The sequence below is a fragment of the Phalangium opilio genome, unplaced genomic scaffold (assembly GCF_054372755.1).
Source record: "Phalangium opilio isolate 3A_F unplaced genomic scaffold, DU_Popi_V2 ptg000019l_1, whole genome shotgun sequence".
Classification (NCBI taxonomy): domain Eukaryota; kingdom Metazoa; phylum Arthropoda; class Arachnida; order Opiliones; family Phalangiidae; genus Phalangium; species Phalangium opilio.
The window spans coordinates 7518217-7541605 of NW_028324152.1; the positions used below are offsets into that span (position 1 = coordinate 7518217).

Genomic DNA, 23389 nt, shown 5'->3' on the forward strand with positions numbered 1-23389 from the left:
AACACCTCACGGATTATTGAAGGCAAAAAATATAATAAAAAAATAGGTAAATGTAACATTCCATTTCAGCGCTTGCCTAGCCTTAGCTACGGGACAAGCCTTCGTGAAACGTTTTTAATTTTTTTAACCATCAAGTTAATGTCTATCTAGGAAAACTTTAGCTAAACAATTTGGGTAAAAATATTTTGAGATAATTATATGTAAAGCATAATTGCAATATATCTGGCCCTTTGAAATTCATCTCTTGAATTCCAAACGAATTTCGTTGGAAGATAAACCCTAGATCTTCTCTGGAAAACCAACCCTAGAGCTTCATTGGACATTTATCTCAATAATGCTAACGAATTTCTTTTGGAAATAAACCATGGACCTTCTTTGGAAATTGATCTGAAGAATTCTAAAGAATTTCGTTGGAAAATATTCCCTAGACATTCTTTGGAAATTTATCTCAAGCATTTCTAAAGAACTTCTTTGGAAAACAACCCCTAGACCTACTTTGGAAATTTATCCCTAGAATTCCTAAATAATTTCGTTACAAAATAATACCAAGAAATTCTTTGGAAATTTATCTCTAGACTTCCAAAAGAGTTTCTTTAGAAAGTAATCCCAAGACATTCTTTGGAAATTTATCTCTAGAATTCCTAAAGAATTTCTTTCGAAAATAATCCCAAGACCCTCTTAGGAAATTTATCTCTAGAATTCCTAAAGAATTTCTTTAGAAAATAGTCCCTAGACCTTCTTAGGAAATTCATCTTTAGAATTCCTAAAGAATTTCTTTAGAAAATAGTCCCAAGACATTCTTTGGAAATTTATCTCCAGAATTCCTAAAGAATTTCTTTAGAAAATAATCCCTAGACCTTCTTAGGAAATTTATCTTTAGAATTCCTAACGAATTTCTTTAGAAAATAATCCCAAGACATTCTTTGGAAATTTATCTCTAGAATACCTAAAGAATTTCTTTAGAAAATAATCCCTAGACCTTCTTAGGAAATTTATCTTTAGAATTCCTAAAGAATTTCTTTAGAAAATAATCCCTAGACCTTCTTAGGAAATTTATCTTTAGAATTCCTAAAGATTTTCTTTAGAAAATAATCCCAAGCCATTCTTTGGAAATTTATCTCAAGAATTCTTTAGGAAATTCCATGGAAGTCTTTGGAAATAGTTTCTTTGGAAAATGATCCCAAGGGCTCAGTAGGGTTCCAAAGAAATTCCTTTAGAACTCTTAAGAAGATTTTTGTAAGGGTTACTCGGCCCCTGTTTTTCGTAGCTCAATGTTTTTAGTATGGTTAGATGGGGGACAAATTGGACTATAACATACTCAAAGGACATCCCCGTATCTCCAGTGGAAACAGAGTTACGAGCCTGCAAAGTATAGTCTAACTCATTTCCTATGGAGGGGGTTTGTTTCTTTACGTTTCGCTTAAGTACTCGGCCCCTGTTTGTCGTAGCCCAAAGTTTTTAGTATGGTTAGATGAATGACAAATTGGACTATAACATATCCTAAGGACATCCCGGTATGTCTAGTAGACACAGAGTTATGGGCCTTGCAAAGTATAGTCTAATGCATTTTCTATGGAGGGGTTTGTTTGTTCACGTATTGCTTAATTACTTGACCCTGTTCTTTCGATTAAAAATAATAACATATCTTTAGTGTAGCGGTTATCGCATCCGCCTCACTCCCGGAAGGCCACAGGTTCGAAACCGCGAAGCTTTTTTTTTTTGCTTGGAACATGCAAAGACCTTTATAATTATCCGAACATTTGTGTCAAGGTCACATTATTTACATCCCCGTATCTCTGGTAGAACCAGAGTTACGAGCCTGCAAAGTTTATTTTCAAAAATCAAAAGTAACCTTCTAACAATAAGTGAGACAAAAAATAAGTTGACGACGATATTGAGGTAGCCTCAGGTTTAAAGTATCCTTGTATGGGGAGCAAAGAGTACTATAACATATCCAAAGGAGATCCCAGTACCTCTTGTAGAACAAAAGTTATGAGCCTCCAAAGTTTAGTGCAAAAATCATAAGTAACATAATAAAAATAAGTGAGACGATACCAAAGTTGACGAACATTTTGCTTAATATCTCGGCCCTTGTTTGTCGTAGCTCAATGTTTTTAGTATGGTTAGATGGGGGACAATTTGGACTATAACATATCCTAAGGACATCCCCGTATCTCTAGTAGACACAGAGTTATGGGCCTGCAAAATATAGTCTAATGCATTTCCTATGGACGGGTTGTTTGTTTACGTTTAGCTTAATTACTCGGCCCTTGTTTGTCGTAGCTCATTATTTTTAGTATGGTTAGATGGGGGACAAATTGGACTATAACATACTCAAAGGAAATCCCCGTATCTCCAGTAGAAACAGAGTTACGAGCCTGCAAAGTATAGTCTAATGCATTTCCTATGGAGGGGTTTGTTTGTTCACGTATTGCTTAATTACTTGACCCTGTTCTTTCGATTAAAAATAATAACATATCTTTAGTGTGGCGGTTATCGCATCCGCCTCACTCTCGGAAGGCCACAGGTTCGAAACCGCGAAGTTTTTTTTTGCTTGGAACATGCATAGACCTTTATAATTATCCGAACATTTGTGTCAAGGTCACATTATTTACATCCCCGTATCTCTGGTAGAACCAGAGTTACGAGCCTCCAGAATTTAGTCTAATGTATTTCCTATGGAGGGGTTTGTTTGTTTACGATTAGCTTAATTACTCGACTACTGTTTGTCGTAGCCCTAATTCTTAGTATGGCTAGATGGGGGACAAATTGGTCTATAACATACTCAAAGGACATCCCCGTATCTCCAGTAGAAACAGAGTTACGAGCCTGCAAAGTATATTTTCAAAAATCAAAAGTAACCTTCTAACAATAAGTGAGACAAAAAGTAAGTTGGCGACGATATTGAGGTAGCCTCAAGTTTAAAGTATCCTTGTATGGGGAGCAAAGAGTACTATAACATATCCAAAGGAGATCCCAGTATCTCTTGTAGAACAAGAGTTATGAGCCTCCAAAGTTTAGTGCAAAAATCATAAGTAACATAATAAAAATAAGTGAGACGATACCAAAATTGACGAACATTTTGCTTAATATCTCGGCCCCTGTTTGTCGTAGCTCAATGTTTTTAGTATGGTTAGATGGGGGACAATTTGGACTATATCATATCCTAAGGACATCCCCGTATCTCTTGTAGACACAGAGTTATGGGCCTGCAAAGTATAGTCTAATGCATTTCCTATGGACGGGTTGTTTGTTTTTGTTTAGCTTAATTACTCGGCCCCTGTTTGTCGTAGCGCAATGTTTTTAGTATGGTTAGATGGGGGACAAATTGGACTATAAATTATTCAAAGGACATCCCCGTATCTCCAGTAGAAACAGAGTTACGAGCCTGCAAAGTATAGTCTAACTCATTTCCTATGGAGGGGGTTTGTTTCTTTACGTTTTGCTTAAGTACTCGGCCCCTGTTTGTCGTAGCCCAAAGTTTTTAGTATGGTTAGATGAAGGACAAATTGGACTATAACATATCCTAAGGACATCCCGGTATCTCCAGTAGAAACAGAGTTACGAGCCTGCAAAGTTTATTTTCAAAAATCAAAAGTAACCTTCTAACAATGAGTGAGACAAAAAATAAGTTGACGACGATATTGAGGTAGCCTCAAGTTTAAAGTATCCTTGTATGGGGAGCAAAGAGTACTATAACATATCCAAAGGAGATCCCAGTACCTCTTGTAGAACAAAAGTTATGAGCCTCCAAAGTTTAGTGCAAAAATCATAAGTAACATAATAAAAATAAGTGAGACGATACCAAAGTTGACGAACATTTTGCTTAATATCTCGGCCCTTGTTTGTCGTAGCTCAATGTTTTTAGTATGGTTAGATGGGGGACAATTTGGACTATAACATATCCTAAGGACATCCCCGTATCTCTAGTAGACACAGAGTTATGGGCCTGCAAAATATAGTCTAATGCATTTCCTATGGACGGGTTGTTTGTTTACGTTTAGCTTAATTACTCGGCCCTTGTTTGTCGTAGCTCATTATTTTTAGTATGGTTAGATGGGGGACAAATTGGACTATAACATACTCAAAGGAAATCCCCGTATCTCCAGTAGAAACAGAGTTACGAGCCTGCAAAGTATAGTCTAATGCATTTCCTATGGAGGGGTTTGTTTGTTCACGTATTGCTTAATTACTTGACCCTGTTCTTTCGATTAAAAATAATAACATATCTTTAGTGTGGCGGTTATCGCATCCGCCTCACTCTCGGAAGGCCACAGGTTCGAAACCGCGAAGTTTTTTTTTGCTTGGAACATGCATAGACCTTTATAATTATCCGAACATTTGTGTCAAGGTCACATTATTTACATCCCCGTATCTCTGGTAGAACCAGAGTTACGAGCCTCCAGAATTTAGTCTAATGTATTTCCTATGGAGGGGTTTGTTTGTTTACGATTAGCTTAATTACTCGACTACTGTTTGTCGTAGCCCTAATTCTTAGTATGGCTAGATGGGGGACAAATTGGTCTATAACATACTCAAAGGACATCCCCGTATCTCCAGTAGAAACAGAGTTACGAGCCTGCAAAGTATATTTTCAAAAATCAAAAGTAACCTTCTAACAATAAGTGAGACAAAAAGTAAGTTGGCGACGATATTGAGGTAGCCTCAAGTTTAAAGTATCCTTGTATGGGGAGCAAAGAGTACTATAACATATCCAAAGGAGATCCCAGTATCTCTTGTAGAACAAGAGTTATGAGCCTCCAAAGTTTAGTGCAAAAATCATAAGTAACATAATAAAAATAAGTGAGACGATACCAAAATTGACGAACATTTTGCTTAATATCTCGGCCCCTGTTTGTCGTAGCTCAATGTTTTTAGTATGGTTAGATGGGGGACAATTTGGACTATATCATATCCTAAGGACATCCCCGTATCTCTTGTAGACACAGAGTTATGGGCCTGCAAAGTATAGTCTAATGCATTTCCTATGGACGGGTTGTTTGTTTTTGTTTAGCTTAATTACTCGGCCCCTGTTTGTCGTAGCGCAATGTTTTTAGTATGGTTAGATGGGGGACAAATTGGACTATAAATTATTCAAAGGACATCCCCGTATCTCCAGTAGAAACAGAGTTACGAGCCTGCAAAGTATAGTCTAACTCATTTCCTATGGAGGGGGTTTGTTTCTTTACGTTTTGCTTAAGTACTCGGCCCCTGTTTGTCGTAGCCCAAAGTTTTTAGTATGGTTAGATGAAGGACAAATTGGACTATAACATATCCTAAGGACATCCCGGTATCTCCAGTAGAAACAGAGTTACGAGCCTGCAAAGTTTATTTTCAAAAATCAAAAGTAACCTTCTAACAATGAGTGAGACAAAAAATAAGTTGACGACGATATTGAGGTAGCCTCAAGTTTAAAGTATCCTTGTATGGGGAGCAAAGAGTACTATAACATATCCAAAGGAGATCCCAGTATCTCTTGTAGAACAAGAGTTATGAGCCTCCAAAGTTTAGTGCAAAAATCATAAGTAACATAATAAAAATAAGTGAGACGATACCAAAGTTGACGAACATTTTGCTTAATATCTCGGCCCTTGTTTGTCGTAGCTCAATGTTTTTAGTATGGTTAGATGGGGGACAAATTGGACTATAACATACTCAAAGGACATCCCCGTATCTCCAGTAGAAACAGAGTTACGAGCCTGCAAAGTATAGTCTAATGCATTTTCTATGGAGGGGTTTGTTTGTTCACGTATTGCTTAATTACTTGACCCTGTTCTTTCGATTAAAAATAATAACATATCTTTAGTGTAGCGGTTATCGCATCCGCCTCACTCCCGGAAGGCCACAGGTTCGAAACCGCGAAGTTTTTTTTTATAATTATCCGAACATTTGTGTCAAGGTCAAATTATTTACATCCCCGTATCTCTGGTAGAACCAGATTTACGAGCCTCCAGAATTTAGTCTAATGGATTTCCTATGGAGGGGTTTGTTTGTTTACGATTAGCTTAATTACTCGACTACTGTTTGTCGTAGCTCAATGTTTTTAGTATGGTTAGATGGGGGACAAATTGGACTATAACATACTCAAAGGACATCCCCGTATCTACAGTAGAAACAGAGTTACGAGCCTGCAAAGTATAGTCTAACTCATTTCCTATGGAGGGGGTTTGTTTCTTTACGTTTTGCTTAAGTACTCGGCCCCTGTTTGTCGTATTCCAAAGTTTTTAGTATGGTTAGATGAAAGACAAATTGGACTATAACATATCCTAAGGACATCCCGGTATCTCCAGTAGAAACAGAGTTACGAGCCTGCAAAGTTTATTTTCAAAAATCAAAAGTAACCTTCTAACAATAAGTGAGACAAAAAATAAGTTGACGACGATATTGAGGTAGCCTCAAGTTTAAAGCATCCTTGTATGGGGAGCAAAGAGTACTATAACATATCAAAAGGAGATCTCAGTATCTCTTGTAGAACAAGAGTTATGAGCCTCCAAAGTTTAGTGCAAAAATCATAAGTAACATAATAAAAATAAGTGAGACGATACCAAAGTTGACGAACATTTTGCTTAATATCTCGGCCCTTGTTTGTCGTAGCTCAATGTTTTTAGTATGGTTAGATGGGGGACAAATTGGACTATAACATACTCCAATCTATTGGTTAACAGCCGAACGCGCTAACCATTGAGCCACGGAAGCTCAGAAATTAAATGGTTGTCAGGTATTGTGGAAAAGTTTTGGCTTTTTACGCTAAATCTGAGACCCCACAACACCTTTCCCGGGTGGGCTCGATACAACTAGAACGAATCATGTCAGGTGGGCAGGGAAGTGGGAAAAGGACGTGCCATGAAAATAGAGGCACCAAAGAAAAGTAGGAATGCCACCATCCACGTCGTTCATCCCTTCACACCAGGGGTACTAACTTATCTTTCCCTTTTAAACAACCATTTTTTACAGTGCAATTACTTATACCAGTATCAATGTCATTGTACCAAATTTTCTTTTTACCATATTTCACTAAATACATGTAATGCAATCACCTTATAAGTGTTCCATTTAAACCAATACACCCTTTATACTTTTAACAAATACCAACATTACCTTTTACAAATAGTAATTTTACCTTTTACCAAACAACCTAGTTAACGGCAATAATGATTGGACAAAGTCAGCCAGGGACTCGCGAAGGGACCACCAAAAAGGGAGTATCCAAACTTCGGTCTGTACACCTGTTAATCACTCGTCGACGCCGTTCGAAATAAATCTTACAGCGCCGCTCGTATCGTGAATGCGCTACTAAGTGTATCGAAATAGCCAACTAATAAGCGTCGCCTTTTTCTTAGGTACGCCCCGATCAGGTCTTAATAATGCCCATGTGCAACTCTTTTATCTTGGCTAACCCTTTTATCCTTTTAGGAAAAGGTTCGTGCTCAATTAAGAGCTTTTTGTCCTTTCATGGACTTTGTCTAATGCCCGTGCTGGGGCATGGGAGGGGATACCCGGCTAGGTTATTTACTTATTTTCGCTCTTTATGGGGCATCTAATTTCTTACCGTGGCCACGCCATCATACAACCTCTCTTTCACAACAAGTCAAGACCGACCTATTGGTAATAAACCCTTATACCAAGCTCAACCAGAGCACTTAAACCAAGCTCAACCAGAACACCTTTAACCAATCTCAACCAGAGCACAACTTTAACCAAGCTCAACCAGAGGACAACTTTAACCAAGTTCAACCAGAGGACAACTTTAACCAAGCTCAACCAGAGCACAACTTTAACTCAGCTCAACCAGAGCACAACTTTAACTCAGCTCAACCAGAGCGCAACTTTAACCAAGCTCAACCAGAGCACAACTTTAACTCAGCTCAACCAGAGCACAACTTTAACTCAGCTCAACCAGAGCACAACTTTAACTCAGCTCAACCAGAGCACAACTTTAACCAAGCTCAACCAGAGCACAAGTTTCTATCTTACGTCAACTTAGTGTCAAACCTTCGTTTCACTTAATACAAATTTTTCTACGAACCCAACTTCATTGCGAAGTGCGAATCAATTTTATCAACCTGAAGTGTAACGGTTGTTCGTTGCTTCCAAACTGCATATAGTTGCATCCAACCTTGACAAACACCACTCCTTCGGCTTCTGTAGACTCTGATGTCTTTGGGCTGGGACTCCTTTATCCCGCTCCTTGTCGCTCTCCGCCGCTGGACTTCTTGCGGCACGTTCATGTTCCCTTTCTCTCAGGCATCGGCAAAAAGCATCCATCGTGGAGTTGACTAGAGACTTGAAGATTTCCAAAATTTTTCGAAGTTCTCGAACCAAGTCCAATTTTCACAAAATTGTCCAATTAACGTAATTTTTCCCGAGCACGTAATTAGTCCCGGGCGCGTAATTAATCCCGAGCACGTAATTAGTCCCGGGTTTCGGCACCATTTTATGTTGCGACTTCCATCCCAACATAAGAGTTTGTGATACCCTTCTGATATCACATTGGCGGACTGAAACACCGATCTAAATCCCTAACTTATTTGTGTGTCTTTATTCAAAAACGAAGAAGCTCCAAATGCAATCGTCAATAATTTCTTTAATTGTTGTATTGTCTGTCAAATCATACTCAAATTAACATATCTTTACATTAATTTTCCTTAAAACACATCCGTTTATCTAAAGTTCTAAATCTTTCTTTTACAACCTCTCTCGGCAGAGTCGGTTTGCTTTCTATATTGTCCGATGGTAACAAGCGCTCTTTTTCCATCAAGAGTCCAATACGTTCTACTCAGGCTTTGCTTTTGCTAGTTTTAACACAAAGTTCAAGTTTTACCCCCTATTATTGTTACAAAGCGATCCCCAATATTCGTCACTCCGAAGTTTTATGACTTTACAGGGCCAGAGGGCCTTTTAACATCCTAGTAACAAAAACCATCCGTCGAACCTTTCAAATGCATTACTATAGCCTTTACAATTGTACAGTATTTCTTAGCAATTACAGGCCGTGCCATACGACAGTTCTTATTTTGGTTTAGAGTTAAATGTTATCTTAAAGGTCTTTACATAAAAAACATATCAAACATAAGTATTCATTATAAGTAAACCTTAAATAATCTTAACTAAACTGTATCTAAACTAAATTCGGACCATAAAAACCCATAACTTCTGCTTATGGGAAAAAAGGTCCTGGGAAAACCCCAGTGGGGAAAACCATTAATTTCAATCATTATTTAGGTCTAAATGACCAGGCTCGTTGTGGATCGCCGGATTCAACAATCTGAGACCCTACAACACCTCTCCCGGGTGGGCTCGAACCACCAACCTTTCGAATAACAGCTGAACGCGCTAACCATTGCGCCACGGAAGCCCAAAAATTAAATGCTCGTCAGGTATTGTGTAAAAACCTTGACTTTTTACGTCACATCTGAGACCTCACAACACCGTTCCCGGATGGGCTCGAACCACTAACCTATTGTTTAACAGCCGAACGCGCTAAACATTGCGCCACAGAAGCCCAAAAATTAAATGGTCGTCAGGTATTGTGGAAAAGTTTTGACTTTTTACGCTAAATCTGAGACCCCACAACACCTCTCCCGGGTGGGCTCGAACCACCATCCTTTCGATTAACAGCTGAACGCGCTAACCATTGCGCCACGGAACCCCAAAAATTAAATGCTCGTCAGGTATTGTGTAAAAACCTTGACTTTTTGCGTCACATCTGAGACCTCACAACACCACTCCCGGATGGGCTCGAACCACCAACCTATTGGTTAACAGCCGAACGCGCTAACCATTGCGCCACGGAAGCCCAAAAATTAAATGGTCGTCAGGTGTTGTGGAAAAAACCTTGACTTTTTACGTCACATCTGAGACGTCACAACACCGCTCCCGGATGGGCTCGAGCCACACACCTATTGGTTAACAGCCGAACGCGCTAACCTTTGAGCCACGGAAGCTCAGAAATTAAATGGTTGTCAGGTATTGTGTATAAGTTATGACTTTTTACGTTACATCTGAGACCCTACAACACCTCTTCCGGTTGGGCTCGAACCACCAACCTTACGGTTAACAGCCGAACGCGCTAACCATTGCGCCAAGGAAGCCCAAAAATTTAATGGTCGTCAGGTATTGTTGCAAAACTTTGTCTTTCTACGTTACATTTGAGATCCCACACCACCGCTCCCGGGTGGGCTCGAACCACCAACCTATCGGTTAACAGCCGAACGCGCTAACCATTGAGCCACGGAAGCTCAGAAATTAAATGGTTGTCACGTATTGTGGATAAGTTTTGACTTTTTACGCTACATCTGAGACCCCACAACACCTCTTCCGGGTGCGCTTGAACCACCAGCCTTTCGATTAACAGTTGAACGCGCTAATAATTGCGCCAAGGAAGCCAAAAATTAAATGTTCGTCAGGTATTGTGGAAAAACTCTGACATATTACGTTACATCTGAGACGTCACAACACCGCTCCAGGATGGGCTCGAACCACCAACCTTTAGGTTAACAGCCGAACGCGCTAACCATTGAGCCACGGAAGCCCAAAAATTAAATGCTCGTCAGGTATTGTGTAAAAACCTTGACTTTTTGCCTCACATCTGAGACCTCACAACACCGCTCCCGGATGGGCTCGAACCACCAACCTATTGGCTAACAGCCGAACGCGCTAACCATTGCGCCACGGAAGCCCAAAAATTAAATGCTCGTCAGGTATTGTGTAAAAACCTTGGCTTTTTACGTCACATCTGAGACCTCACAACACCGCTCCCGGATGGGCTCGAACCACCAACCTATTGGCTAAGAGCCGAACGCGCTAACCATTCAGCCACGGAAGCTCAGAAATTAAATGGTTGTCAGGTATTGTGGATAAGTTATGACTTATTACGTTACATCTGAGACCCTACAGCACCTCTCTCGGTTGGGCTCGAACCACCAACCTTTCGGTTAACAGCCGAACGCGCTAACCATTGCGCCAAGGAAGCCCAAAAAATAAATGGTCGTCAGGTATTGTGGAAAAACTTTGGCTTTCTACGTTACATTTGAGATCCCACAACACCGCTCCCGGGTGGGCTCGAACCACCAACCTATTGGTTAACAGCCGAACGCGCTAACCATTGCGCCACGGAAGCCCAAAAGCTAAATGCCCGTCAGGTATTGTGTAAAAACCTTGACTTTTTACGTCACATCTGAGACCTCACAACACCGCTCCCGGATGGGCTCGAACCACCAACCTATTGGTTAACAGCCGAACGCGCTAACCATTGCGCCACGGAAGCCCAAAAGCTAAATGCCCGTCAGGTATTGTTCAAAAACCATGACTTTTTACGTCACATCTGAGACCTCACAACACCGCTCCCGGATGGGCTCGAACCACCAACCTATTGGTTAACAGCCGAACGCGCTAACCATTGCGCCACGGAAGCCCAAAAGTTAAATGCTCGTCAGGTATTGTGTAAAAACCTTGACTTTTTACCTCTCCGAGTGACGTATGTCACGGAGAGGTTCTAATTTCGACGTGTGTGTGTGTCTGTGTGTGTGTGTGTCTGTTGTTTCACCCACGTGACCGCGTTCGCAGTTTCCAAATCGGAGCAAACGTGATCGCCATTTCCGAACTGCTTTCACAGTCACGGAAATGGCTCCTTTACTTGAGTTCTCACACCACCATCTTCTCGTCTTCGTCCATTCCACTTGGACACCAGTCTGTACATACTGGCTTCTAATCACCACCATCTTTTGGTCTTCGTCCATCCCACATGGACACCAGTCTGTACATACTGGCTTCTAATCACCACCATCTTTTGGTCTTCGTCCATCCCACATGGACACAATCTGTACATACTGGCTTCTAATCACCACCATCTTCTGGTCTTCGTCCATCCCACATGGACACCAGTCTGTACATACTGGCTTCTAATCACCACCATCTTCTGGTCTTCGTCCATTCCACTTGGACACCAGTCTGTACACCTGGCTTCTACTCCATCGTCATCGTTGGGTTTAAGACATTCGCGGCGACCAGCTAGGGTTACGAGAAACGTCTAGCCTCCCTAGGGTGGGTTGTCCACCAAAGGTTTTCGCAATTGCGGTTGTTCTTGCTTTTAGCTGTAGTTCGACACCCTTATACACACTCAAAACTAACTGTAAATCTAACCGTACGTTCACAATTTTTTATACAGAAAGTTGCCGTAATTATGATAAACAGCTCAACACTGTAGAATTTACAATAGTTTGCTGTTTTTTATTAGTTTACAGCCCATGCTGTAAAAATACAGCGTAATTTGCCGTTATTTTAATTTACTACCGTAAAAAAACAGTAATATACATTTTGTGGTGTTTAACAGCAGGAAAATGTAAAATGAACCACACATAGATGTTTTATTTCTAAACAGCATTAGCTGTGAAATAAACATCTAACCATACCGTCAACGTGACAATACAGTCGCACAAGAAAACATTTAGCAGTTATTTTATTCATTTCAGAATAAAACTCTTTCCCTTAATAGGCCTTTTCAAAAAGTCCCCTATACAAAATATGTAGCCGGGGGAAAAAGCAGAGATGGAAGGCATTTTTCCCTCCCTAATTTCTGCGCGCGCATCTATGAAACGTCATTTTTAAAATCGCCTATTGTTTCCAAGTGCAACCTGACGCAATAGAGTTGTTACCGCGTTGGCTTGCACTGTCAAAAATCCGTAATCGGTGTAATTTGAGAGTGATTAGCCCCTTGTCAAATTCCCTTTCGAGTAACGTGACCTAATGAACAAGTTTTTTCAGGTCGTATTATATAACGTGTGCCCGTATTTGTTAGGTATGTTTACCGTTTCATCTACTTTTAAATTATGAATTTGGGCGGTTATATTTTACTACTGCGCTTGGACAAAAAAGGGGATAAAATTAAAGATAGTACTTACACTACATTCTTGGAAGATTTAAGAATTGACGAAACTAAAAACTTTGATGACAAAAGATATGTGAGATCATCCTTTTTATATTGGTGTATTAGGTACATATATTAGGGGATGAGAAGGCAACCTGACCCACATAGTACTCATGGTGTGTTAGATTTTGTTACGCTATATAGTTTAGGTTTGGTTCTGTTAGCTTTGCTTTAACGGGGGATAAGGTTGCCGTCTTTTATCCCTATAATATATTGTTTCGTTACCTTTGTTTAAATTTACTTTAGAGAAAACGAGCTTTAAATTTTCGTATTTTTAAAGATCTTAGCGAGGGGCCAGTCACTCAGCGTAATTGTTGTACACGCTTGTACCCTTGATTGTACTAAATTGATTACGCGTAAACTTTAAAGGCCCTGCCTTTGAGAGTTCTAAAATGATTACGCGTAATCCGTAATCGGTGTACAGCATGGAGGAAGAAGGGCTGTGTACAGGGAATATGAGAGTGGATATCCCCTCGGATCTTAGTACTAAAAAGATTTGTTGTGCTTCAATACTAAGTACGATACTATTTAGTATCGAATATCAACGTTATCATAATAATAATAAAGTTACGGTAAAACTATATGTATATATTAAATATTTTAAACTAAGGATGGTAACGATAGTTTACAAATTATTGTCTTTTACGCTGATATAAAACAAGATTTAATATTTTAGATGTTTAACTGCTCATTCGAAATGCATGTAGAAACTGATGAGTTCGAGATTATTATGTAAGACGTCACTAATCACTATAAATTGAGGTTCCAGCATTACAACTGTTGAACGTTACTAACTGAACTAAAGTGGTAAGTCTATCGTAATGTTTTAAGTAGATTCATAGTCGTTTTATTATCAAATTTACTGAATTTGCAAAAATTCCCAACATATTTTTGAAATAGAGAGTTTCGCTTTCGTCAGGGAGAGGCAGCGTGAATAGCGCCAAAGAATTTAAATGTAAGGAATGGAAAGTTTCCATTGCTTGCTTTTAACTTCTTTGTTTGCATTAGGCAGCCTCTCCCTCTCTCCCGCGCCCCCTAAACGTTCCTGCTTCAAAACTTCTACCTGGGGCCTAACCTCTATTGAGTTCCTTCGTCACTCGTCAGTACGGTCACTCGAATTCGATCAGTTTACTTTTTTTTTTTGCAATCGCGGTTATCGGGAGGCCGCAATTTTTTGGTTTTTTAAATCGTGATTACCGATTACGCTCGATTTAATTGGACTTGTGAAGTTTTGACATTGAAATAGGAAGTGTGGAACGTCTGCACATTTGGAGGTGAAACATTAAGTGTAAGTTTGATTTTTGTAATCATTTGTAAGAGTGCATGATTCTTTCAACATTTAGGCTCTCATGGTTAAACGCTTTAGGTAAATGGTCCATAAAGGTTCACTTTTGTGCTGCGTACGTTGTTTGAACAGGGAAACGAAAATTAATAGAAACTTTAGGCTTAACTCTAGCTCGTTATGTATGTTCCCTAAACTTATTTTTCCCGAAAAAAATGCAAATATTCATAGCTGCTCTAGTAAATTCATAAAAAACGGAAAGTAGTAAAAGTAAGGGAATTATAATTATTGAGAAAAAAGTTAAAAATCCTTAATATTAATTTGAATACATAGATGGAGGGAGAACCCGAAGGTCTAATCACTCTCAGATTCTTTGTACACCAATTACGAATTACGCTGAGTGACTGGCCCCTCGGGAGAACCAGTTCCATTCATTCACCCAAAATAGCTGTCTTCACAGAAAACAAAGTTATGGAATGGAATTCCTACCAGAGCTTTATAAAATCCGCTGAAAAACGGGAAAATAGGGGGGGGGGGTAGTAAAAACAATTTTCGGTACATTTCGTCGTTTAGTTTTAGTCCTTTTCGCATGGGGCATTGACCTCCTCGTGTTATCTCTGTGATCCCCTACATCAACTGTGGGCAAGAAAGCAGCGCATAGGCACCGCGGGGTTCCCTAGATTTACCCCCGTTTTCACCACGCATGGATCACGGCTGCCTATACTGATTCTCTCTCGCTCTTTCTCTCCTCTCTGTTCCTACAAAAGCAGGGAGAGGAAGAGGTCGCCTATGCTAACATAACTCTAATCTAGCGGGAAGGGGTAGAAAACGGGGGTACGAAATTATTATGTTCCTCTCGACACCTGGAGGATAATTCACCATGCCCAAAGTGACGTCACGAATTCTTTATATTTATATTCTTTGGCGCTATATGTGGGTTTCCATATTCACTACGTAAGAGCTGAACTCGCAGGTGCAAAGAAGACAAATAGATCGCCAAAATTTCCCTGCAGGTGGCTGTACAATAGCAATGTAAAATTTCCATAGAACCGCTCCTTGGGACCAACTCGCGAGATGTTTTAGCATTAAACCCGTCTTCTTAACCCCTTTTAGCCTATCTCAATACTTCACTGAAGATTGAAGAATTTGGAAACCCACCTATTCACGCTGCCTCTACCTGAAAAGGCGAGCCTTTCTCTCGGGCAAAAATAAGTTGGGATTTTTACATCATAATTTTTACCCTTTCAAGGACGGATCCTAGTATAGTGTAGAACCAAGTTCTCCATCCATCGAAATCATTACCAAATAGATTAATTATAGATAGTTTTCACACATGGAGGATTCATACCATTTACACCAGGAGGCCGGGCTATCTGGCGGACAAAAACCCGTCTGCTTTTGTCCTCCAGATAGCCCGGCTTCCTGGTGTAAATGGTATGAATCCTCCATGTGTGAAAACTATCTATTCTAGCTTTTTCGCTTTGTGAAAGCTTCGACTGAATCTTGTTGTTTGACGCTTCTCCGAGGGGCCAGTCACTCAGCGTAATCGGTGTAGAAGCATGTACCTTTGACTGTACTAAATCGATTACTCGTAATCTTTAAACGTCCCGCCCTTAACAGTGCTAAAATAATTACGCGTAATCCGTAATCGGTGTACAGGTAATTTGAGAGTGATTAGCCCCTCGCGCTTCTTCTCCATGCCTATATGGGAATTTACAACTAGTGCAACGTACCTATTTCTTTCACATTAGATTTCGTCGAGGGGCTAATCACTCTCGGATTCCCTGTACACCAATTTCGGATTACTCGTAATAATTTTAGCACTGTGAAATGCAGGGATTTTAAAGATTACGCGTAATCACCAGTCACAGGTACAGTGTGTACACCGATTACTCTAAGTGACTGGCCCCTCGGATTTTAAAGTATCATATTTATAACTGATAAATCTATAAGTAGTATACTTCAACCATAGCAAAATATTTAGATAGAAATTTTACATCTCTTATTTTCTATAGACTTCCACCCCTCCCACCGCCCAGTTTTAAAAGGTTTCTGATAAAATGAAGCCCACGAGAAACTGCGCTGTTTGCTTTTCATCTTTCGAGACAATCGAAAATTACATGAAACATTACAAACTCCACCAGAATGTGCCCAATGTTCAATATCCTTGCGGCTTTGATTCATGCGAGCAAACATTTTCAAATTATAACTCTCTAAAAAGCCATTGTCAAAGACAGCATAGAAAAAGACCACACGTTGAAAACGACACAAGAAATATACCTGGCACAAATTTAGCGCATTCTATCCAGTGTTATGTTGGGGATTGCAGTGAAGGTTTTATGAATTTTAAGGGTCTAATGAGACATCTAAAATCTCACATAATGCAAGGCATTGGCGTGGCCTGTCCTTACAAATGCAAAGAACTAAAATACTTCACAATAATATCTTCCTTTACGGCACATATATCACGATATCACAAAGGGGAAATAGAACCCCCCGAAAAGCGTGATCTCACAAAAAGATCTTTATCTTCCCCGGAAAAAATTGCCCAAAACTCCACTGAGTTTAATTTCGACAACAGTGATAATAATGTTTCAAAAATAAATTATAATGAAGAAACCGACTGTACTGATCCTGAAACCCACTTTGCTAGAAATTTAGGGCTTTTTTATTTAAAACTTGAAACGAAAAGGCTAATTCCGGTATCAACCATACAGACCATAATCGAAGAGTTTCAATTTTTAAGAGATATTGAAAATGATTACAATGAAAAAAAATTAAGAGTTAAACTTAATGATATGGCACTTGACGAAAACGTTGTTTCGGAAATTTTGAGAGCAGTAAAAGAAAGCGATTTACTAAAAACAACAAATGACTACAATTTTAAAACTGCATATCGCCGTGACGCATTTAACGAATCACATCTGAACTTTGTATCTCCAGTTAGCGTTTCACTTGGGTACCACGAAGGGAAAAAACTATTTTACCACTATGTCCCTATTAAATCTTCGCTTAAAACATTCATATCTAACCCCGAAGTAGCAAAAACTCTTCAATTTCCAAAGCCCACTTACGAAAAGGGCTCCAATTATGTTCTAAAAGACGTAACAGATGGTAAAGTTTATAGCGATATTTTTGGGTCTTCGGAATTAAATACAATCTACTTAATAGTGTTTCAAGATGGGTTTCAGATAGTTAATCCACTTGGCTCAGCAAAAACCAAAAATAAACTAATTGGGGTGTATTATACGGTCTTAAATCTTCCCCCAGAAAAGAGGTCCAATATCGACCATATTCAATTAATATCTCTTTGCAAGGAATCGGACATGAAAAAAAAGGGTGTGACGAAATTCTTTAGTAAGCTGGTGGATGATCTTAAAGATCTCGAAACAAATGGAATCGAGTTGTCTAACGGAAAACTTGCAAATGTCAAGCTTTTCTGCCTAGTAGGGGATAATCTTGGTTCTCACGAAGTAGGGGGTTTCCAACTCGCGTTTGCCAATGGGAAAATCTGTCGTTTTTGTGAAATTGACCATGTAGATATTGAAAATGATGTTGAAGCCCCAAAAAGATCTGTTGAAAATTACCAATCTGCTGTACTAGAGTTAAACACGGGTGAGAATGACTCTGTAAGAGGAATTAAATTCAATTCCCCATTTCATATTTTGAAAGTCTTTCACGTTTGTAATCCCGGATTACCACCCTGTTTAGCCCATGACCTCTTTGAGGGAATCGTGGCTTACGATCTACGTCTTTTTCTAAATAACTTGATTAAAGTTAAAAAATGGATTACATTACCACACCTAAATTTTCTAATTACCCACTTTAAATACCTTGGAAGTGACGCTAATAGCAAGCCGTGCCCCCAAATAGATACATCAACAAAGCTAACAGGAAATGCCTCTCAAAATTGGTGCATGCTTAGGATGCTTTCCATGATTTTGCGGGATTACGTTAAAGATGCATCCGATCCAGTGTGGTCTCTTTATTTACAATTGAAGTTAATTGTCGAATTCATTTGTGGCCCAAAAATATCGAAAGACGATGTATCTATTCTAATTGGGCTGCTAGACCAATACAAATCAGATTTATTAGAGTATTTTCCTAACTATAGACTTAAACCTAAACATCATTACGTCTTTGCACATTATCCAGAGTTAATATTGCAATTTGGTCCGTTAATAAGGGTTTTCACTCTAAGATTCGAAAGCAAAAACGGTTTTTTTAAAAAATTCGCTAGGCAAACAAAGAATTTTGTAAATCCAACGAAATCTCTCGCAGTCAAGCACCAAAAACTCCAAGCCTATTTATCAAGCGGATCATATTTTGGCCCAAATTTGGATTTTAATTTTCACGGGGGTACAAAATTTTCAAGAAAATATTTTGACGATGAGTGTGTTAAAGAAGCAGCGGGAAGGTTTCATCTAAATGAAATAAACAGTATATCTATCCCCAAGCTCTCTTATTTGGGGACAGAGTACGAAGTAGGCCATTTCATTGTCATTCGCAGTACCGAAGATGGCATTGATTTCGGGAAACTTGAGACTTTAATAGTAAAGAACAATGAGATATTTTTCCTAATGCGGAAATTTTCGTCAGTGTTAAATCTCACTCTCTTCGTTTATGAATTGTCTGAACTGAATGAATCGACCATAATACCGATTAAAGATGCCAATGACTACTACCCTTTACGAGGGTACCGATTTAATGGGAAAGAACACGTCTCATTAAAGCACCGAGTACATCACAGTCTTAGAGATGTCTCGTTGTAAAATGTAAGACAGACATTTATGAAGTATTGTGGAATTACAATAATATTTAATAATAATATCATTAGGGTTAGGTACTTGTGTATAAGGAAACAATTTAAATGAAAATAACATAGATTTTAAGCATGCCTCTGAATGCAGTATGGCAAAACAAGTCGTCTAACGTTCTTAACGGTTTTAATATTTTAATAAATGCATTAAATGTGTAATTAACGTCTTTTTTAATGAAAACTATTTAATTGCTATTAGAGTCAATGTAAAAAGGATAATTAGAACATTTAACAGTTTTAAAACTTGTATAGGAAGTAAAAATTTATTTACAGATGGCCAGTAATGAAGCTATGGAAACGGGTGAAGAGGAAACTAAGACTCTCATTGAAAAACATTTGTTACTCGCATTGCCGCAACTGTCAAAAAATCAAACTAGTCTAGCCAAGGTACTCGATTGTATATTAGCGCTAGGAGTTGAAAAACCGTCAGAATTTCACCTTATCAACCAAGATGATATCGACAAATCAATTTTGAAGCCTATTCAAATTAGAAAAATTCAGCAGTACGTAGAAAAAGACACTGGGACAAGTGATGAAACTATATCGAAGATTTCTGACGATCAAGCCAGTGGCTCAGCCAAAAAAGTAAAAATAACCTTTTCTAATTAACTTCCCTAAGTGTTTTCCACCATTAATTAGCAAAACTCTTATACTCCAATCAATTTTATAAAGGCAGTTGAATATAATTTAAAAATAAAGATACAGCATTGACTACCATATCTTGTTCCCTGCCGCTAACTTTAAAATTATCAAATTTATATCAAGCGCAACTGCACATAACCTTTAAAAACAGTAAACAAATAAGGGCCATTTGCAAGAATCACTTCATTTAGAGTTTTTAATTTTTACTTTCTCAAAAGTGGAAAATTTCTTAGATTAAATTTAAACATTATTGTTTTTAATCTTCATTAAATGGATTTTTTTTTTCAGGTTTGTCAAACCAGAGCACCAAAATCTAATTGGGTCGAAATGTATAAGATTGATCCAGAAATGTTTCGCAAAAGTGTCAAATGTGCGTTATTAAGTGGGAAAAATCTCAATAAAAAAACCCGAAAAAATGCTGTACAGGATCTCTTGAACGATATTTTAAAAGTTTGCCCAAGACCATTGACAAGCCAGCTTATGGAAATTGCTAAGATGTTATATTGTGCATACCCGGAAGCAATATGCGACAAATACGATGGAGCAATTTTAGGTTGTGGATACTCAAGATTTGGTTATCAATTAAAAACCCGGATAGAAAATATGACCAGGGATAAGGATAACAACATACCAAATGTTAGAAAATCGCAAAAATCCAAGTATGTTAAAAGAGCAGACTGCATCAATTCTCACCCTCAAGTTGAACTATGCGAAAAAGAGAGTGCATTAGCGGCTCAAACCGACCTTAAGGCCCTTTCTCACGAACTCAATCCAGACACAGAAGTAGTGAAAAAGAAGCTTCATGAGAGTTATGTTTTACAAAGGGCTGATTTAAACAACGAGCTCCATGGGAAACAACTTCATGAAAATTGGCCTTTTCTATTTGAAATCTATGGCATTTACTTGCATAACCAGTTATTGCTCCAGAAAGATATAGGAAGTCTCTTCGCGAAATTTTTCATGGAAAATGGAAAGAAGATATTGGGTTTTTTTCTCGAATAAAAACCAAGGAAATCAGAGAAATCATGAAAAAATATGATAGCAAATTTTCATTCGATAGTCAAAATTCTGTAGCCTGCATCATCCAATTACTTCTGACACATTTTAAAGAAGACCAGCAATGCCTTTTTCCTTGCTACGAGGTACTATTTTATCTTATTGTCGGAAATGATTGTAGACACTTTTCTGTATATTGTTTTCATATTTTATAGCCAGGAACTGATCTGAATTCTATTCAAAAGAAAATTAAAGCCCATCCATGTCTGGTGATATCTGGTTCGTTTTAACTCCATGTTTTTTAATGGTTTTTTCCTCGTTCAACATATTAATTGTTTTTTTTACAGGGAGAGACATATTTACGGCTGACAACTTCATGGTTGCATTAGATAACCATATTGTGAATGACCATGTGAAAGGAGAACATCTGATGGATGCTTTGGGAGCGCTCTTAGGGACGTATTACATGGTTAATGTTAGCTATCCACCTGACTGCGCTTGCTTTTTGGAGTTTTTTCAACGGTAATGTCCTATACTCTACCGAAAAATAATACCCCTTATTTACAAAAATATTTTTGTTTTTGAAAATAGTTGTGCGGCCAAAATTAACCCACAAGAGGCGCAGGCAAGAAAAAAACCACCACCAATAAACCAAAAGGTTTTGGCTCTAATCAACAAGCTAGGAAACTATGAATGGTCAAGCGAAAGGTAATATGTATTTCCAAAACTGAGCGCCAAATTACGACTAATTCAAAAATGTTTTTTTATAATTGTTAATCGCTTTTTACAAATTTAGAGAGTTTTAAATATTTATGAAAGGGTTTATATAATATAAAACTGAAGAAACATTTTCACCATGCATTTTCGAAATACACTATTTATTTGAAATAAAATAATTTTGAATTATGTCCTATTTGACGTCTCACAACTTAAGAGAAATAATTAGGAAAATGTTTTAATACTTGATCTAACTTTTATTTTATCATTTTAGTGATATCAACATAATTGATAATTTGGAGGAAGACTAACCCTCGCCGATTTTTAATACGTTTAATAACTTTTAAAATTCAAAATAAACCATTTGTTATTCAATTGCTTTTCAAATTTCTTCCTGACTTATACAAAACAACTGTTTAAATTATGGTAAAATCTCGAAAATTAAAGGCCCTACTATTTTCAAATTTACAAGTTACTCCCAAGAAAACAGCGGGCTTTAGGGAAATGAAGGAAGGGTATGGGGTAATAAAAACTACAATTATAGTAAAATATATTGTTCAAGCTAATATAAAAAACTGCAACGAAAAGAAATATTATAAGAGCTTGGTGTGAACAAAACAGCAAACTTCATAAAATTAACATGGTAAAACGTTCAAGATAACAGCAACGTTTGTTAAATAAAGAGTTGAGGTTGTCTTACAGAAAACCCAACAATTTGTAACAAAAACAGTAAGCTTTGTTAAAATATACGGTTAAAATTGATGTCTTATGTACATCAATTAATATTAAAATTTATGGTTTAAGCGCCATCTTTTTAACAGCAACCAATAATATAATTTACAGTTTAAGTGGTGTTTTAAAAACAGCAAGCAATTTTGAAATTTACGTTTTGGTTGCTGCCAAAACCACAACAACAACACTAATAACATTGCCTATTAATGTTTTTTTACAGTGGCTTCTGTGGTTTTTTAAACCTTAAGTGCTATTATTTTTACTGCTAGCATAACTGTAATAGTGATAGTTAACTAAACACTTAAATAAACATTTACTACGCAGTGAAAAAAACTGCCAGTGTACTTAGTTAAATTAACAGCAACCTGCTGGCATCAGGTGCTGCCAGTAGGTTGCTGTAATTTTGAAAGCAAGATTTTTCTGTGTGTATACTACCTATTTGAGTAAGGTAATGCAACCGGCGTATGCTTCATTTCAAACGCCAATATTAGTCAAGTCTCTCAAGAATGTCTAATTGTTCTTTATCAACGCGATGTAACGCTCAATAAGGCGAACAACTAACGAAGAAAATATTTAATATTAATTATATTTATTTTAATATTTAAGATAATCTTGTTTCTCAACTCAAAATTAAAACGGAAAGAGTTAAAAAGCAGTCTATGTTTAAGTCTGTGTATGTCCGTCCGTTAGTGCATCGCGTTAGCAGTTCGCTTTGTTTTGTGGAAAGAAATCCTACAAAACCTTAATATTTGGTTTTCTCATAATGTATAATTAATATATGGAAATATTTTTCGTAATTTCGATGCCTTTAGTGGTTTTGTAGCTATAAAGCTCTGTTTCATTTTGATATCCCAAGAACTTTTTTTAATATTATTATTTGAAATCGATGTTTATATATTACTTAAGCTATACTACATCTGTTTATAGCATAATCCTTTCTAAAGTGATTTCAAGAAGAACGCCACTATATTGGTCAAATGAACTTTCATCTGTCAATAGGCCTAGTGAACCTTAAAGTAAACGCTAGGTTTTCGTTTCTGTAATGCAGAGACATTAACGGTTCAGAGTGAGCCGAAAGTTAATTACACTTTTAAATAATCAGGCTAAGATTTTATAATCATGGTGGAAGTCTGGGCCGCGTTGAGCAGAGCTCAGCGCTGTTAGCAGTGTCCTACAGAACGGGATTTTGGTTATGAATTTTGACGGCACGGTGCTCAGCGTTGAGCCAGCGCGGTCACCAATGAAAATAGTCAGGTTTTTGGATAACGTGACGTAA

General features: G+C 38.0%; 3 protein-coding genes across 3 annotated transcripts; all 3 read left to right on the forward strand.

Annotated features, from left to right (window-relative positions):
• Positions 1–14752: 14752 nt before the first annotated feature.
• On the forward strand, positions 14753–19434 carry LOC149701464 (uncharacterized). The gene is made up of 2 exons (XM_089867252.1): positions 14753–18982; positions 19300–19434. The coding sequence occupies exon 1, from the start codon at positions 16268–16270 to the stop codon at positions 18977–18979; it is 2712 nt and encodes a 903-aa protein (XP_089723378.1). The 5' UTR covers positions 14753–16267; the 3' UTR covers positions 18980–18982; positions 19300–19434.
• Positions 19027–20670, forward strand: LOC149701465 (uncharacterized). The gene is made up of 2 exons (XM_089867275.1): positions 19027–19611; positions 19957–20670. The coding sequence occupies exons 1-2, from the start codon at positions 19300–19302 to the stop codon at positions 20668–20670; spliced, it is 1026 nt and encodes a 341-aa protein (XP_089723401.1). The 5' UTR covers positions 19027–19299.
• Positions 20671–20692: 22 nt separating this feature from the next.
• LOC149701466 (uncharacterized) lies at positions 20693–22285 on the forward strand. The gene is made up of 5 exons (XM_089867219.1): positions 20693–20810; positions 20880–20943; positions 21012–21186; positions 21256–21372; positions 21656–22285. The coding sequence occupies exons 1-5, from the start codon at positions 20694–20696 to the stop codon at positions 21690–21692; spliced, it is 510 nt and encodes a 169-aa protein (XP_089723345.1). The 5' UTR covers position 20693; the 3' UTR covers positions 21693–22285.
• The last annotated feature ends 1104 nt before the right edge of the window (positions 22286–23389 follow it).

Coding starts and splice junctions, on each gene's coding strand:
- LOC149701464 (XM_089867252.1), top strand. CDS start 16,268: ATGAAGCCCACGAGAAACTGCGCTGTTTGCTTTTCATCTTTCGAGACA.
- LOC149701465 (XM_089867275.1), top strand. CDS start 19,300: ATGGCCAGTAATGAAGCTATGGAAACGGGTGAAGAGGAAACTAAGACT. Junction 19,612..19,956: donor CCAGTGGCTCAGCCAAAAAA/GTAAAAATAACC, acceptor TTTTTTTTTCAG/GTTTGTCAAACCAGAGCACC.
- LOC149701466 (XM_089867219.1), top strand. CDS start 20,694: ATGAAAAAATATGATAGCAAATTTTCATTCGATAGTCAAAATTCTGTA. Junction 20,811..20,879: donor GCCTTTTTCCTTGCTACGAG/GTACTATTTTAT, acceptor CATATTTTATAG/CCAGGAACTGATCTGAATTC. Junction 20,944..21,011: donor TCCATGTCTGGTGATATCTG/GTTCGTTTTAAC, acceptor TTTTTTTTACAG/GGAGAGACATATTTACGGCT.